This window comes from Sander lucioperca, chromosome 20 (genome assembly GCF_008315115.2).
Source record: "Sander lucioperca isolate FBNREF2018 chromosome 20, SLUC_FBN_1.2, whole genome shotgun sequence".
Taxonomy (NCBI): Eukaryota; Metazoa; Chordata; class Actinopteri; order Perciformes; family Percidae; genus Sander; species Sander lucioperca.
In genome coordinates, this window is record NC_050192.1 from 6,469,713 (window position 1) to 6,484,314 (window position 14,602).

Consider the following 14,602-nt stretch of genomic DNA (forward strand, 5'->3'; position numbering starts at 1 on the left):
CTAAATTATAGTTATAGTTAAATTATAGTTTCAAGAATAAACTTTCATGTTAAAAATTTAAAGTAATGGATACAAAACAATTAAGCTAATAAAATACCAGGACATTTACAGGTATAAACATCGATGCTCTAACATAGGCTACAACTTTAGGTTTTGGCAGCTGTTTGCAGTGTAGGCAATTCTGCAGCACTGACTTTAATTACAGCCCCAAAACACAAGTTTGATCTAAGTTTAAACATATTTTTTTTAAGATAGTGACTTGATCTTTAATTAATTTAAAGAAAATCTCTGGAAAATAACACTAATAAATGTCTTGTATGTAAGTTTAAAAACCACACTGTTGAGTTAAACGTTATTTTAAAACATAATGAAATGTTGTGTAATGTAATCATCAGAAATGTCAAACCAGAAACGCAGCCACAAGATATAACCGGATGTTGTTGTTTTCCACAGACTTCAGACTTCAGAATAAAAGCTCAAATCAAACATTCCCGTTGGCTAACGTCGTGACGTCAAGACACGACCCCACAGTCCGGAGTCACATGAAACGTTTCACTGCAGGTTTATGCACCGTTTTCCTGTCATTTTGCAGTGAAAATACTTGGCATTAGTACTGAAGCTGCTCTATAACCTGCAGGAAGTTTAAAAATCCAACATGGACGAGGACGGGCTGCCGATTGTGGGTTCTGGCGTCGATCTTACCAAGGTTGGTAACTGTTATCTAGCATTATAACGTTATATTAGCTAGCTAGCGTAAACATTAGCTAGCTAAAACAGGCCAAAACAGTGCTCAAAGACAGTTGACATTCTGTTTAACAAGTCACATGGTAACAGTGACGTTAGTTTACCAAATACTATTAAGCTGTAATCGAAACAAGCCGACAGTTTCATTATCATTAACAAACATCACTAATATCCTATAGTAAACTGCCTTTCACATCTAGCTAGCTATATGACAGGCATCTATAGCTTGGAACAAATAATAGTAGGGTGAAGGGAAATGGTCTGAGCTGATTTTCAAAAGCATTTAGCCATTGTAAAACCTTACAAGGTGGCTCAACTGTAGTTGTAATATTTTGCATTCAGCATGTATTCCATAGTTACACTTCTACTATGTCTAATTTAAATGAATTCAATGGGTTATAGTAAACTAGGAGGGTGGAGGCATTGCTGTATGTGTATAACTTCATTTCCTCAATATATCACATCCTGGGTTCCTTCCTAAAATAGCTTTATCTGTCTGGGTTTCCTTCAGGTCCCTGCTATTCAACAGAGAAGAGTTGTTGCCTATCTCAATCAGTTTGTTGTGCACACGGTCCGGTTCCTTAACCGTTTCTCCACAGTTTGTGAAGAGGTTTGTACATCTTCTTGTACTCTTATAATTTGATCTTTTAACTTGATTCTGTTGTCCTGATGAGTTCACACAAACAACTTCTGTAACACGAAGAATAGATGATATGTCTGTCTGTGATATGTCTGCTGATATAACTGTCAAACTTCTTTCCTACAGAAACTTGCAAACATATCTCTTCGCATACAGCAGATTGAAACAACCCTGTGCATTCTGGAAGCCAAGGTGAGTTTGTGAGCCTCTCCAGTCTGTAGTTTATTACACTCTATATACATGCCATCAGTGGTGGAGTGTAACTAAGTACATTTAGTGTACTTTAGTACAAATTTGAGGTACTTGTACTTTACTTGAGTCTTTTCTTTTCATGCCACTTTCTACTTCTACTCCACTACATTTCAGAGGGAAAACTTGTACTTTTTACTCCACTACATTAATCTGACAGCTTTAGTTACTAGTTACTTTACAAATTTAAGATTTTTGCACACAAAACACATGTAGCTTAAAAAATACGATGTTTTATTATAAATTTAACTACACAACAATATATAGGCCTACAAGTACAGCTGAAATGATTAGCAGATTAAACACAGAACTGTTTGGAACGTTTCTAAAATGTGAGGAATTTTCTGCATTGAGTACTTTTAATTTTAATACTTTAAGTACATTTTCCTGATGATACTTACATACTTTTGCTTAAGTAACATTTTCAATGCACGACTTTTACTTGTAACGGAGTATTTCTACAGTGTATAGTATTAGTACTTTTACCAGAGAATTTCTAGTAAGGGGAGACGTTCCACTCTCGGGATACTTCCGGCTTCTGAACTGGATGCGGTTCCACTCTGGTTCCATATGAGGGCGCTCACAGGCGAGTGCAGAATGAATGGTGGTCGATGGAGCTATACCCCTCAAAATCTACTTTTCTCAGGATATAATTTTTTGTCTAGTAATTTGAATGTTTCATTCGAAAGGGGAGGCTAATAAAATACACACTGCTGGGTGTTAGATTTTTTTTAAAGTCTCTTATTTTGTTCTTTAAAATGTCAATGACGTCATACACATCGTACGGCCAGAGATACTGCTTTACGGCAAGCTCTGAGTCGCTTCCTTTTTTCTCTCGAGGCATCGACAACACAGCTGACAGGTCAGGCTCTCCCTGTCAATACACGTGCTAGAAAGAAGTTTACTAATGTTTTAAAGACCACGCCAAAATATTCACTCTGACATTCTGGTTGTGCTTCGGATGCCGTCAAGTGGGATCTCCGACCGTAATCTGTCCTTCACTGACCAATCAGCATTCATTAGCAGAATGCTAGCGTGTTATGGGCAACAATGACTCAACCTGTAAGAAATCAAATGGACATAAGTACTCGTTCATTCAACTTACGACCTATAATCCATGTTGAACTTGCAAAAACTACAATCAAATCTGAGATTTCTCAACGACAATCAGGCGAAAGAGACACATTTAGCCGTCTAGCTCCGTAGGGTCCCATTCCTTTTGCACTGGACCGTGATCACCCCCAGTGGAACTCTGGTGGAATTGCAACCAAATTCAGTACAATGGGGCTAAATAGGGAGTGAACAGGCTCTTCGTAGACGGGCTCTGCTTTTACTTAAGTAAAGGATCTGAATACTTCTTTCACCACTGCATGCCATGACATGCCCATGCACTGATCATATATCAAATGTTGTTATGATCTGAGCAGCTGTCCTCCATTCCCGGGCTGGAGGACGTCACAATAGATGGACTCAGTCAGCGGCAATCTGCTCAGGCCAATGGACCCACTACTGCCAGTCAGAACCAAACAGATGGTCCACCAGCAGGGACCCTGCCTCCCCCACAGGTCAGTACACTAACATGACACAAACAAATATATGGTATTTTTTCAGCGTAAGGGAACAGTTTGAAATTGAGATGTTATGAAATATACTTATACACTTTCTTACCTATGAGAAGATTGATACCACACTCATGTCTGTGTGTTAATTATAAAGCTAAAGGCAGAAAATGGTAAGCTTAGCCTTGCATTAAGACCTGGGCCATGTTCAGCCCCGACAAAAACGTAGCAACACATTTTTTTTTTTAAAGTGAAACGGGTGTGTTGAACACCCTGTTGTGTGAGCATAACTCCCTGTAAAACCACAATTTTACACTTCTGTTTATGCACATATAAACAAATCAGACACAGTGTGCTAATTAGTGGGCTTTAGAGGTGCTGGTAAGTAAGTTATTTTGGATTTTTGGAATGAGTGAGCCAGGCTAGTTGTTTACATTCTTTATGATAAGCTAAGATAACCAGCTGCAGGATGTGGCTTCATATTTAGCATACAGATACTAACCCTCTGCAAGTAAGTACATTTCCCCAAATGTCGCACTATTACTATTCCATAAACATAACACAAGCAACACAAGCCACAAACTCTGCACGTCTAAAACCTACCAAAGACTACCACCTACTAAAAATTCAAAATAAGGTACCACATTTGATATCCTGTGCCGCCTAAACCACTTGCTACTTCATGCTGTTTTTAGTAATTTCTATATTTCAATGTTGCAGCCTGCTCAGACTGCACCAGAGCCTGCAACAACACCAAAAGCAGAAGCAGCTGCAGAGAATGTCATGACAGTGGCCAAGGACCCACGTTATGCCCGATACCTGAAAATGGTTCAAGTGGTAAATCATCACTAACACCTGCTCATGGACTATAGAGATTTAAAAAAAAAAAAAAAAAAAACATAATCTGTATTTTCTGTATCTCAATGCATGTTTTATCTGTCACAGGGAGTTCCAGTTATGGCTATAAAGAATAAAATGGTCCTGGAGGGTTTGGATCCTAACTTGCTTGAGTGAGTGTTTTACCATTACTGGTGATGATCATATATTAATTTTTCTTTTTTTATGAAACTGACCAATGACATTTCCTTCACTGCTGATGACAGCACACCAGATGCCCCCGTGCCTGATAGAGGAGCGAGGAGCACTGAGGATCAAGACGTTGATGTCACCAGCTCTGACAGCGAATCATCTTTCAGTGACTGACATCCGTCCCCATCACCCACAAAGGTTCCTGTGAAGGCCATCCATCGCTACTCTGAGCTTCTGTAGGCCTGTACTGAGAAGGCGATGTAGGTTGCAGTGTGTCTGTAAGTGGGTGCCAACGAGAAGGTGCAAATGTAAGTGCCTGAAACAGGAAACTCCAAGCAGAGTGATTGTAATTTCAGTGTAAAAGCGTTGAAATAGTTTTGCTTACAATCGGTCAGTGACCTCCTCTGTTTTGATACATTTAGCATTTTTGACTAATTCAAAAAGAGGGAATAATTATCCCTGTTGATTATGTTAGTCATCAGAACATGGCAGTAGCACGTTTTTTTTTTTTTGTACAAAAAAAGTGTAGAACTTATTGCTCTTCTCTTTGGTTGTCACACTACTATCTCAGTCTAATGCCTTTAAGAGATGCACTCGTCAGTTGAAAGTTATTCAAAAATGTATGTTGGATACTTTGAATGTTTAACATATACATTGTAATTCTGTGTGTTAAGACCAGGGAGAAAAATATCACAATAGTCTATTCAGTGACGACCTATTGTATATCATAATACCAGTTAGATAGGAAGGAAAATCACGCGTCTTTTAGCGTGACATTTTTCATCCTAAAAATCCATCATTCTGATCACATTGTTCCAGGATTATTTTTGACTTGTTGACCTTTTCACAGAATGCCTAATACCACTATTTCAGAGCAACAAGAGTTCTAAATTGGTGTCTTATCACAGAATATTGTAAACAAGTTGCAGTTAAGGAGCGTCAAGCTGTTCCATATGTTTAACGTTTGTATACCCCCTACAGGGAAAGTGGATATTGTCTTTTCACAGTGATCACCAATAGTTACAGGTGGCCATGTTTGAGGAAGGAAAAACTACAGTACATTCGGTGTAAGGCCTCTTTTTCTTTTTGCACACTTTATTGTATCATAAGATGGATTACATTTTCAACTTTTGGACATCAATTTACACACAATAATGTTGAAGCAAAAACATTTTATAACTGATTCTCACTGGGCGCGTCTGTGCTGCGCTGCGGTTTTGTTCCGTCCTCCGCCACGCGCCATACCACACCGGGAGCGTCTCAGAAGCGGAGCGTCTTGCTGCCCAACTCGCAGATTTTATTGTCTCTACAAATACTTTACAGAACAATCGCGTGTTTATTAAGCTAGTATCTACCATCCACTCCAAGCACTCCTGCAGTTAAAGTGCTCATATTATGCTCATTTTCAGGTTCATAATTGTATTTAGAGGTTATATCAGAAAAGGTTTATATGGTTTAATTTTCAAAAAACACCATATTTTTGTTGTACTGCTCATTGCTGCAGCTCCTCTTTTCACCCTGTGTGTTGAGCTCTCCATTTTAGCTAAAGAGTTAGCTCTAGGTTGCAGCTAGGCGAGCATTATAACGTGTGTTACAAAGTGACGCACGTTCGTCACGGAAGTAAAGGCTGGACTACAATAGAACTGTTTAGAGCAGTTTGTGAACAGTGTTTTCTGTTGGAGATGTAAGTCCCTTAGGGGTGGACTTTGGGCTTTTTCACTTTGTAAACCTAGAACATGCACAAAAAAGATATATAACACAATAAAGGAAAGGGAAAAAGCATAATATGAGCACTTTAAACTCCATGCCTTCTCTTTTCTGGTGTTGTCCTTATAAAAAAAAAAAGATCTGTGAGACATAGACGATATTGGGGGGTGTCTTTTACTTTTGGTACATTGACTGGATAGTCTCGCTGTTTCACTTTCTGCCCATCTGTCCGAACGGCTCGCATGAAAATAGACCTGCCGCGTGTCTTTAGCGGAGCAGAGAGCCGCTTCACGCACACTTCTGGGACGTGCTGTGGCGCGCCTCCGGAACGCAGCGCAGACGCCCCTGGTGAAAAATAGGGGTTAGATGTTTTTGCAAACTTATGAATCAAAAAATGAAATCTGAATAATTCCCTTGTCTTATACAGAAAAAAAACAACTGTGTCACGAATGAAAGATAATAAATGATGAATAGTAATTTATTGACTGGTTGTTTTGCCAGGAATATCAGTATATTACACACTAACCTCAGCTGGAATGAAGAATAACAAACTTGCACTAAGAGGTAAATCCGTGATAAACACCACTTGTCAGAACATGTAAACTGCAAGGGGTTTTGTGTTGCTATGTCGGTTGTATCAACTTATCATTACATTGATCAGGACTTGTGACTACATGCCCAAAAAATGTAAAATAATAATAAATGTAAAAAAATAAGTATTCATAAGATTTCTATGACCGAATATTACACTATAATGACTGTGAAAAATCTGTGGAGAAGTCTGGAAAGCACTTTGTGTACAAAAGCAAGACGTTTTGGATCTGTAATAAACTCAAACAGTTTGCTTCAATAAAAAGTGTATCTTTATTTTTCAGCTCAGCAGTCAAGCAAAACAATACCAATACATAGTAATTAAATAAAAAAAAAATCTCCCTTGTAAATACAGTATCTGTAGTGGAGGAGTTAATAACCGGTGTTCATGTGATCATTACAGCACAGGACTTTCTCTTTGGAATACTGTATGTCAGTCCTGTCTACTAATCACCACTTATGGACAAAGATCTATAAAGGAATGCTCCAATGGTACTGGCTAGTGAAATATATCAGCCGATATTAAAATGTGATCTTTAACTTGGCAAATAGCAAGAGCCAACACTATGTCATAAACATTTTCTCGTTTTTCTTATCACAAACCTTCTCAGCATGTAAGAGGAACACATTAAAGGTAGTTATAAACATCTCAAGCAGCCTGACAGTATGTCAGAGTATTTATTTACTTTCCCATGTGTCAAGTCTATTTTATTTATTAATCACAAAACCACAAATTTGTCTCAGAGGGCGTAACAGCCTCTACTCTTGTGCCCTTGGTTTTTTTTTTACTCATTGATGTCACTTGTCTCAATAAACAACTAGAAGGGCACTTCCTTCCGTTCTTCCGTTGCCTATGCTACACCCTTCCACCTCCAAGTTTCATAAAAATCAGGACAGTAGTTTTTTTTTTATATGTGAAATGCTGGAAACCTTTGCATCTTCAGGCCGCTGAAAATTCTACAAATTAAACCATTTAATTTCTATGGTTGAACCGCTTCAAACTGTTCACTGCTCTGAGGCAGAGAGAAAAAGGCTTTATTTATCTGACTGAAAGCACATTGAAAACTTGTCTTTAATTTTAATAAGCTTCAATTCCTTGTTTACTTTATTACAGCAATTTAATTTGGCAGTTACTGAGCAAACTAATAAATTATCTAATTCCCATCGCATTATATGTCTACAGGCTGTAGACCTATGCAAAACCTCATCCAAAGCTGCACTGTATAGACCCATGTAGCATTATCAGCTGAAACCATTTAGTACATGAGCACCATATAGTATATCAATAGAAAGAGTTTCTACCTAATTGGTAGAGAAAACTGCTAAAACATGGAATACAACTTTGGTTAAGGAACTGGCAGCATTTGAATGATAATCCCTTAAAGTTCATATTTCAGGTTTCTGTTTACTTACATACAGTATCAGTGTAGTCTACTCCTTTAACATCAGCCACCATGTGGCCACACACTAACGTGTTAGACTGGTATTCTCATTTAACCATGTGTAGCTATCATGTGTTTACTGTGTGACGAACTTCTCTTGTTACTGGTCACAGGTCTGACAGGACGTGTCATGCTGGTGTGGAAACAGTCAAGAGCAAAGTGCAAAGTGTGAACACCGGATGCAAAGAGTACGCTTATAAAAATGATTTGAGTTTGCATAAAAAGTATAAAGATACAGTCTGTGATCAGCTTTTTCTTGTATAACTTTACAGCTTTACTGTCAGCCAGTTATTTAAGATGTATAAATACTACTGTAATCTACCAATACATTCAGTCAAGTGATACAAAACACAAAATCTTATAAAAAGCTTTGCAGTGCAAATTGCAAATGTACAAAATATGTGCATAAAAGCTCCACAAAAACAAATGCAGCACATTTTTAAAATACTTATATTCATACAAGGTTTCGCTGGCAGTTGCAGACCCATCAAGGCTACTGATCATATTCAGTTTTCACCCGTAAGGTAAACAGCTGTAGGAAATTAAAAAAAAGGGAGAGAAATAAGAACCTCTTTTCAGCAGGAAACTAAAACAAAGAGTTTTATGTTTGATGGTGTGATGATACTCACTTTGAAATCTTCGATGTAAGTGAGGAAGAAGCAGATGAAGCTGAAGGCAACGATCCACTCGCATACAGCGCTGGCTAAGTGGAAGGGATAGTCCTGGAAGAGGGACACAGACGTTCAGTACACATTTATCATGTTAGCGTTGATGTCAAATGACGCACTACAATTCAAAAAGACAAATGATTAATCAATTATCAAAATAGTGACAAACGATAGCCCACCTTTTCTCCTGTGTTAAAGTGCAATGTGGTTTGTTTCACAAAGAACGCACAGATGACAGCTGAATTATCCATGAAGGAAAATGGCATTCATCAATGGCTCTCACTTGTGCATGTAACCGTTAATGACTCCGAGGACAAGAGAATAATGTTGCAATCATAAAGCGAAGTTCCTGGTTAAATGCATGTCATGTTGGCACAGCAGGAAACCAAACATATAGATGTTTTTTTTCTGTATTTTAACAAATTAGACCTCTGTGAAAGGATACTGGGGAAAAATGCCAAAACAGCCAGGGTGGCGATAGCCAAACGTGCTCGACATACACTCAAGGAGGACCCAAATGGATAGACATGATAGGATATAACGGACTGGAGGCTTATGTATGAGACACCAGAGACAAAGAACAGCAGAGCTCCTATATCATGAACTACTGTCACTGTTGTTTCCTGCAATCAGAAAGTAGAAAAATACTCCATTAAACATGACACAAACATTTTTTTTCCATGTGATCAAAATGTGCACCACGTGTAAAAGACATACCTGGAACGTTGCAACAACACACATGCCCAAACAGGAGAACATCCCAACCACAAGAGCAGCTTTATTAAGATGTGGGCTCACCACCCGTGTGTCCGCACTCAGCTTCTCCACCAACTTGTACCTGGCATATATGGTGGCTATTCCTGCGTAAAGTTGAAATTGTGCATTCACCACAAAGTCTTGTGAGGCTATTTTTAAGAAAAATCCTCTTGCATTACACCGACTACATTCTGCTTTCATTTTCGTGAAAAAAGGGAACTGTGACTAACATCTTCTTAAATCTTGGTTCCTCCCTTTGGAAAGCCCAAAGTTGCCTAAAAGAGTCAGAGGTAACATTGCAGATGTTCATACTGTGTGAAAATACCTGCGCATGCAGAAATGAATGTCATCAGGCCAAAGATGCAGCTCTCTGGGGGGTTTGCACCTGTGTCACTGAAAAGGGAAAAGAGAGAGCTGCATTTTAGTCCTCACATTACAGACGTGTGTTGCTGGTCAGTGGTAGAAAGAAGTAGATTTACTCAAGTTGGTACCTTACTCAAGTAAGGTACTTGTAGCCTACTATGTATTTCCATTTTCTGCTACTTTATACCTAGAGGCACATATTCTACTTTTTACTCCACTTTATTTGTTACCTTTTTTTTATAAAGTTACTTTGTAGATTCAGATTAATGATACAAAATAAAATCAACAAATAAATTATGTTGTATTATACAGTAGGTAAAGATAAAGTTGTATCAAGTCAAGTCAAGTGGGTTTTATTGTCATTTCAACCACATACACTGTATATAGTGAAAGGAAACAACGTTTCACCATGGATCAAGTGGTGTTACACATTTAAAATATATAAAAATGACATTATATAAGATAGATAGATAGATAGATATCCTTTATTATTAGACTCATGGTCAATTTGGAAAAAAAACAAAAAACAACACAATTAAAAAGGACAGATACAAAAGAACAGACACCAATTAAACAAGACAGCTATACCAGCAATCCCATAAGGGTGAGTGGTATCGCACAGCACTGAACCTCTGGTCAATCAGTTGTAAAATGACAGAGTTACAAGAAGAATTCAGGCGACCAATACATTTATACATTAGATTCCTCAGAAAGCAGAGAATGTAATAACTCGTGCTTGACAAAACAATTTACTTGCACTACACCACCTTGGTTTTCTGAGTAGTATGCGCAAACAATCATTATAAGCAACCTGCAGCTTATTGAAGCTTGCCTTTATATATATATATATATATATATATATATATATAAAGGCAAGCTTCAATAAATAAGTAATGTAATGTTACAAAGGGACATTTTAATCCACTAATGTAATATATTAGGGGTAGGGATCACCAGAGGCCTCACAATACGATATCATCACGATACTTATGTCTAGTTACGATATTATTGCCATTTTACATTTACATTCTGCAATATATCAAATTTTGCCCAATTTCAAATTATGTCCCCAAAAGGAACCTTTGTCAACATCTGTTTTATCTAAAAATATACATTTCTGTTTGCTCATCTCACTTCAATTGTATTGTTGCAAAATGGTATTGTCAAGCAGACAAGCTGACCAGCACATAGATAATAACAGATTGATACTTGGCGTGTGTGTATCGATACAGTATTGCCACGGAAAATACCGCGATGCTATGCTGTATTGACTTCTTCCCCCCACCCCTATAATATATACTGTTCTAGTATGAGCCATTCTGCATAATGAGTATTTTGACTTGGGCCTATTTTTTTTGCTAATACTTTTGTACTTTTACTTGGGTAAAATTTTAAATACGGGACTTTTACTTGTAACGCAGTATTTCTGCACTGTAGCCTATATTAGGCCTACTACTGTAAGAGAAAGAGCAGAGTACTTCTTCCATCATTGGTGATAGTAAAGCATAACTACCAGTGATTCGTTGGGACTAGGGTTGGATGTTTGTGACATTTCAAACTTTAGTCGTCCCTTCTTCACATAAAAGTCTAACGAACACAAGGGAGAAGTGAAAAGAAGAGGTCTCAAGCTGCACAAATAACAGATGTGTATACGTGCAGCTGGAGTTTGGGTAGCAGCCCGGTTACGGAGGAAAACGAAACTAAACTCACGCAGGTCAGAAATCACTGGAAACAAAAGAAAATCGACATGCACTTTTTTCTACACCTCACATTTTAACTGAAGATTAATAATAACTTTAAAAAAAAAAACAACATATGGATGAATAAAACTTACCTTATATATGGAAATATGATGTCGACATCATGTCTGAAAAGCGCAATAATGTAGGAAATAATGAAAGTGCTGGAGGCCCAGATGACCAAAAACGCTGGTAGAAAGCACAGTCCTTGCGTGAACCAAAACATCTCCGAGGGTTAACGGCGGAACTTCCAGAAAGGACTTTCACACTGGTAAAGTAGTCAAATAGTGCCATGCAATATATATATATATATATATATATATATATATATATAGCATCCACGTTGAAACGCTGGTCCAGGATCAGTGTTGAGTCTGCTGCTGACTGTGGTTGCTGAAGTCTGTCTGATGAAGTTACCGACAGTCACATGGTGGTACGTGGTAACAACAATGAGCTTGGCCTTTGCCAATCAGTCGATATACAGTAAACTCTTCCCCAAAATCGACTCCCCTTGTGCCGGCCTACGCAAATAAAACCAACCGCTATGATTATCTGGCGCTTCCTTCTTTCCTCCCTTCATCTTTTTTTTTCTTTCGCTCACACACAGAAGACTCGATTTCTATTGTATTCCTACAAGTCACTGCCAGTAATCACCAGCTATATGGAAATATTCAGATCTTTCACTGACATATGAGTAGCAAGAATAATAATAATAATAAATAATAATACATTTAATTTATATAGCGCTTTTCATAGTACTCAAAGACACTTTACACTAAAACCAGCACATATACACACATTAAAAACAGAAAAGCAATAAACCCAACACATAAAACATATTAAAAGCAATTAAAAAACAATAAAACCAGTAACTATCAAGTGAGAAATGTATGACTATTGTATGTAGAAAGCTAATCTGAAGAGGTGTGTTTTGATAAGTGATTTGAATGTGTCCAGATCAGTACAGTCACGGATGTGTATATGGGTAGGGAGTTCCAGTGCCACAGTATAAAAGCAGTGGCGTTGTTCATATTATTAGATTCTTCTTATTAATCATTTTTATATGCATTGCCATGTAAGCAGCATTTTTTGGAGATGCTATATGATGTTGGGTAGTTTATCGGTCACAGTGCATTACATAGAAAATTGAATAAAAATACAATATTTACTTCTGAAATGCAGTGATCAGGTCATTTGTAAAATAGAAGTACCTGAAAGTTGTAATTAAGTACAGCGCTTAAGTAATTGCCTTTCACTTGCAATACTGACCTTATAGAACTTTATTGTCTGATGATTATTGTAAAGTTAGTGCTTACTTTGCATCATACATAACACATTGTTATAGATTAACACCCAAAATGTATTCCACCTGACCCACTACAACAGGGAAATGCTACTTACATTGTATTAATACACAGCATTAACAATCCCAAAAAATATAATAATACTTACAGTGACCATTTTACTGCATTTTAAGCTCAAAGTTATTTTGATACTTATACATGATGCTGCCAATACTTCTGTGCTTTTACATAAATAAGATTTTGAATGCATGACTTTCACTTTAAATTGAGTATTTTTACTACATTTTGGTATTGGGACTTAAGACTTGAAAAATACAAATAAACACTAAATAAAGAGGCAAGAAACTGTCATTTGCTCAAATTATTACAAAGTCATTGCCACACAGTAAGTCTTGGGCTTTTTCGGGTCCCTGATACTTTGGATAAGTGGCTGTGTGTTTTGAATACTTGGGTAAATGGGTGGTAAAGCCAGATAAATTGGGGGTGAACCTGGAACATCTGGTGGAGGCTCACGTCCAGACGTCTTTTGGCTCAAACCTCTGTAGAGCTTTTCTTATATTTTAAAAAAAGCATAGGGACACAAAATCCAAGTGGAGCCAGTTCAGAGCTTAACTTGTTGATGTGGCTATTAAGGCTTGCCAGTCCCTGATTTGGCAGCAACCTTAAGAAATTGTTGGTTGAAAAGGCCTTTTTTCACTGGCTTGGTGGGACTCATCATGACTCAGCAGAAAAGAAAGGCTACTGCAGCCTGCCTGGTCTCAGAAGAGAAAACCATAGAGAAGCACTTTTTTAGGCCTTTATTCGATAGGACAGCTTAGACATGAAAGGAGAGAGAGAGGGGGAATGACATGCAGCAAAGGGCCGCAGGTCGGAACCAAATTGAGATGTTGATTGTGGGATTTTAGAAGAGATTTTGAAGGGAACAGCGTTCAACCTGAGAGGATAAACATATCTTTCGAAAGTGTCATGATGGCTTCTTTCTATTGACAATCTCAAAGTAAATGTTTAGGCTATTCTTTTTTTCTCTTTAACTTTGTAATTAGAAAGCTTAAAGCTGCAGCTTGAAAGATAATGATAACAATCAAATATTTCAAAAATATATTTTTTGGTTTTACTGCCCATAGCTTTACTGTTTTGATTCACACACGCTCATCTACCTCTTTTCAACGTAAAAGACCTGTCCAGTAACAAATAGCACACAGACAAAGTTAACAACTAATCCCTCCCGCTGGGAGATCATCCCTATGTTCCCAGGGCCCTATGTTCCCACGGTCCTATTTTCCCAGGGCCCTATGTTGCCAGGGCCCTATGTTCCGAGGGTCCTATGTTCCCAGGATCCTATGCTCCCAGGGTCCTATGTTCCCAGGGTCCTATGTTCCCAGGGCCCTATGTTCCCAGGGCCCTATGTTCCTAAGGTCCTATGTTCCCAGGGTCCTATGTTCCCAGGGCCTTATGTTCCCAGGGTCCTATGTTCCCAGGGCCCTATGTTCCTAAGGTCCTATGTTCCCAGGGTCCTATGTTCCCAGGGCCCTATGTTCCCAGGGCCCTATGCTCCCAGGGTCCTATGCTCCCAGGGCCCTATGTTCCCAGGGTCCTATGTTCCTAGTGTCCTATGTTGCCAGGGTCCTATGCTCCCAGGGTCCTATGTTCCTAGTGTCCTATGTTTCCATAGTCCTATGTTCCCAGGGTCTTATGTTCCCAGAGCCCTATGTTGCCACGCCAGGGTCCTATGTTCCCAGGACACGTGTGTCTTTTCATATACGCTTACATTGTAAGTGATTGGTAAGGGCTATCTTCGCTATTCAATTTGC

General features: G+C 38.3%; 2 protein-coding genes across 2 annotated transcripts; one reads left to right on the top strand and one right to left on the bottom strand.

The window, feature by feature from the left end:
* Window positions 1-463: 463 nt before the first annotated feature.
* On the top strand, window positions 464-5,541 carry washc3 (WASH complex subunit 3). The gene is made up of 7 exons (XM_031313544.2): window positions 464-706; window positions 1,256-1,354; window positions 1,511-1,576; window positions 3,061-3,198; window positions 3,913-4,029; window positions 4,138-4,202; window positions 4,296-5,541. Exons 1-7 carry the CDS (start codon window positions 656-658, stop codon window positions 4,393-4,395), a joined length of 636 nt encoding a protein of 211 aa, XP_031169404.1. The 5' UTR covers window positions 464-655; the 3' UTR covers window positions 4,396-5,541.
* Window positions 5,542-6,773: 1,232 nt separating this feature from the next.
* Window positions 6,774-12,052, bottom strand: dram1 (DNA-damage regulated autophagy modulator 1). Its single transcript, XM_031313541.2, has 8 exons — window positions 11,817-12,052; window positions 11,583-11,784; window positions 9,711-9,778; window positions 9,347-9,489; window positions 9,075-9,252; window positions 8,809-8,867; window positions 8,591-8,683; window positions 6,774-8,493 (listed from the first exon to the last, which is right to left on the bottom strand). Exons 2-8 carry the CDS (start codon window positions 11,711-11,713, stop codon window positions 8,455-8,457), a joined length of 711 nt encoding a protein of 236 aa, XP_031169401.1. The 5' UTR covers window positions 11,714-11,784; window positions 11,817-12,052; the 3' UTR covers window positions 6,774-8,454.
* Between the last annotated feature and the right edge of the window lie 2,550 nt (window positions 12,053-14,602).

Excerpts from the sequence above, each read along its gene's own strand:
- washc3 (XM_031313544.2), top strand. The coding sequence starts at position 656 with ATGGACGAGGACGGGCTGCCGATTGTGGGTTCTGGCGTCGATCTTACC. Across the intron at positions 1,355-1,510 it reads TCTCCACAGTTTGTGAAGAG|AAACTTGCAAACATATCTCT; the intron begins GTTTGTACATCT and ends TCTTTCCTACAG. Across the intron at positions 3,199-3,912 it reads GGACCCTGCCTCCCCCACAG|CCTGCTCAGACTGCACCAGA; the intron begins GTCAGTACACTA and ends TCAATGTTGCAG.
- dram1 (XM_031313541.2), bottom strand. The coding sequence starts at position 11,713 with ATGTTTTGGTTCACGCAAGGACTGTGCTTTCTACCAGCGTTTTTGGTC. Across the intron at positions 8,868-9,074 it reads TGTTTTGGCATTTTTCCCCA|CTGTCATCTGTGCGTTCTTT; the intron begins GTATCCTTTCAC and ends TGGATAATTCAG. Across the intron at positions 8,494-8,590 it reads CTTACATCGAAGATTTCAAA|CTGTTTACCTTACGGGTGAA; the intron begins GTGAGTATCATC and ends AATTTCCTACAG.